The sequence below is a fragment of the Alosa sapidissima genome, chromosome 4 (assembly GCF_018492685.1).
Source record: "Alosa sapidissima isolate fAloSap1 chromosome 4, fAloSap1.pri, whole genome shotgun sequence".
Taxonomy (NCBI): Eukaryota; Metazoa; Chordata; class Actinopteri; order Clupeiformes; family Clupeidae; genus Alosa; species Alosa sapidissima.
Genome location: NC_055960.1, coordinates 12367672 through 12370171, shown reverse-complemented (window position 1 = coordinate 12370171; position 2500 = coordinate 12367672). Strand labels below are relative to the sequence as shown.

Genomic DNA, 2500 nt, shown 5'->3' with positions numbered 1-2500 from the left:
TGTGTTTAGCAAAGCTCAAGATTATGTCCTCAACTGCCTTAACTTTATTGTCATAGAGGAGTAATGAAAAATATTCAAGTTTAAGAAATTGTGATCAGAGAATTTTGAGATATCTTCCATTAAAATGGACACAAACCGATTAGCCGATTACCAAAATAGTTGCAATTTAATTTCAAGTACGGTAATAGTTGACAACTAATCAATTATTTGTTGCAGCCTTATTCTGTAATTTTTGAAAGTTTCTCCAATTGACGCATTCAACGGCAATCTGGATTTCACCTCAAAACAGATGTGTGCTGTTATCCAGAGTTTCCATACGTATGGATGAAACATAAGTAAAAGCACTCTCAAGCTTTAACTCCTTTCATTTTTACGAAAGCATGTCACAAGACGGACGCGTTTCGGCCTATGCGTCTTCAACGTCGACGCGAGAGTGTGTTTACTTTTGTTTCATCCAGTGCTTCCTTTGTTTACGCACACAACACCCTCTTTTTTACGTTGAGTTGAGCGCACCTATTTCTTGCCTGTAACACTTCTCCTCACATATTTTTTGTGTCAAACTCCCACTTTTCCCTTAACCTTCCCATGAATGCATAATATGCATGATTAGGAAAAGTGTACTCTGTTTACTGTGTCTCTGTAGCAGGCAGAATGGGGTTTTGTTCATGTGTGGTCTGCTCATCCATACCACGCCATACTTTTACATGTGGGATAGCATAGCTGGAATGGACACCAACGTGTTTGTACATGTGCCCTTCAGGGTTTACACAAAGGATTTCTCCTACCTTATCTCTCTTTCTCAGTTGTCCTCACATATACTTAAATACTTAAGCACTTAGAACACTCATACATAGTTGTTTTTATTTCTGCTCTCTCTCGCTCTCTCTCTCACTCTCTCTCTCTTATACCTCAAAACAATATGTATGGGATAATGTATTGTCTGCAGTTTATCCTTGAAATCCTTGAGTAAATCCAGATAGGATGAATCTATTTTTAAATAATGACCAGTGGACTTCATATGGTTTGTTTATTATACAGTTTTGGCAATAAAATAAAAGATATTCCTCCGAAATAAATAGCCATTAGATGAATACATTTGTTTGACTGTAAACTATCAAACTACCAAAAAATGTTACATTACATAAAAAATAGAATATGGCTAAATGTATACTTGAATATTTACGCATTAAGACATGGGCAAGACTGAGGATTTACTGTCAAGTTGATAGAGATGACTTTAATAGGATGAATGATTAATACATTTGTCAACAGCTGCCAAGGTGACAGACCTGCGGGTTACAAATTTAAACAGCCGACGAATCAGGATTGCCTGGAGGGGTGTTTCCGGGGCAACGGGCTACAGAATCACATGGAAACAAGGCAACAGTAAGTTAGCACCTAGTTGTATTGGAGAGATTCTATTACCATTGTATGAGTGATCATCATCTGGCAAAATCTTTTCATTTCCAGGTCCAAGCCTGATAAGAGCCAGACTAAGACCAGATCTACTCTAGATCAGGACTATAATAAAGTTCTGTTTAATCTAAATGAGAACTATAATAACCCTAGTAAATGAAGACTAGAATAAAGTAATGTATAATGCAGGACAAAAATATGTCTAATCTGTCTAATCTTGATTGTGACTAGAAAAAGGTCATGTCCAGTCTAGATCAGGAGCAGACTCAGATCAGAGTGCGCTGCCATCAGCACCTCCCCTGCTTATGGATCCACTTATTCATATTTTGTGAGAGCCCCAGCAGTAGAGCTCCCTACACGCACCAGCACTCTGCAGTCCAACTTAGTCCCACACTGGACCGCTCTATGTCTCTGAATCTCTTGTCTGTGTCTTCCAGGTGGCCTTCAGTTCCGTGACGTGGCCCCGGACCTCTCGGCCTTCACCATCGATAGGTTGCAGCCGGACGAGTACGTGCTGATAGGTGTCGCCGTGGTGATCGACGGAAACGCGGGGGAGTCCGTCACTCTGAGCAGCCGGACGCATGGCTATGGCATTACCGGGCTCCGCGTCCAAGACGTGAACACCAGGAGCATAGGCATTGCCTGGGACCCCCTTACCACAGCAACGGGATATAAAATCAGATGGCGTCATAACAACGGTACACAAAAGAAGAAATAATCCAGTGACACAGAACTAGATTATTTCAGAAAATAGTGTCAGTATAGAGTCAGCTGTAGGTACTGTGAACTGACAGTAATCACAGACAGAGGCAGTATGCCATTTTCTGTGGTGTCTGTAGCATAACATATCATTGCCCTGCCCTCACAGGCACATACTCCATCACCGTAACTTTTTCATCAATTCTGGTGGATCACTACACTATTTTACTAATTTACTAATTTAATTGTATCTATCTATCTATCTATCTATCTATCTATCTATCTATCTATTCTAGGTGCGGAATCCTCCAGGAATGTGGCGTCCACTGTGACCTCCTACACTATTGAGGGGCTGGAGGAGAATACTTCCTACCGCATCGCAGTT

At 40.8% G+C, this 2500-nt stretch overlaps 1 protein-coding gene across 3 annotated transcripts in view; it reads left to right on the top strand.

Annotated features, from left to right (window-relative positions):
• The window catches only part of col7a1 (collagen, type VII, alpha 1), a 77638-nt gene that overhangs the window by 19516 nt on the left and 55622 nt on the right, over positions 1–2500 (top strand). For all 3 annotated transcript variants that reach the window (XM_042089575.1, XM_042089573.1, XM_042089574.1), the window contains exons 15-17: positions 1273–1386; positions 1854–2114; positions 2412–2500. The exon at positions 2412–2500 is cut by the window's right edge and continues 55 nt beyond it. In XM_042089575.1, the coding sequence (XP_041945509.1) occupies positions 1273–1386; positions 1854–2114; positions 2412–2500 (464 nt within the window). The remainder of the gene's footprint in view (positions 1–1272; positions 1387–1853; positions 2115–2411) is intronic.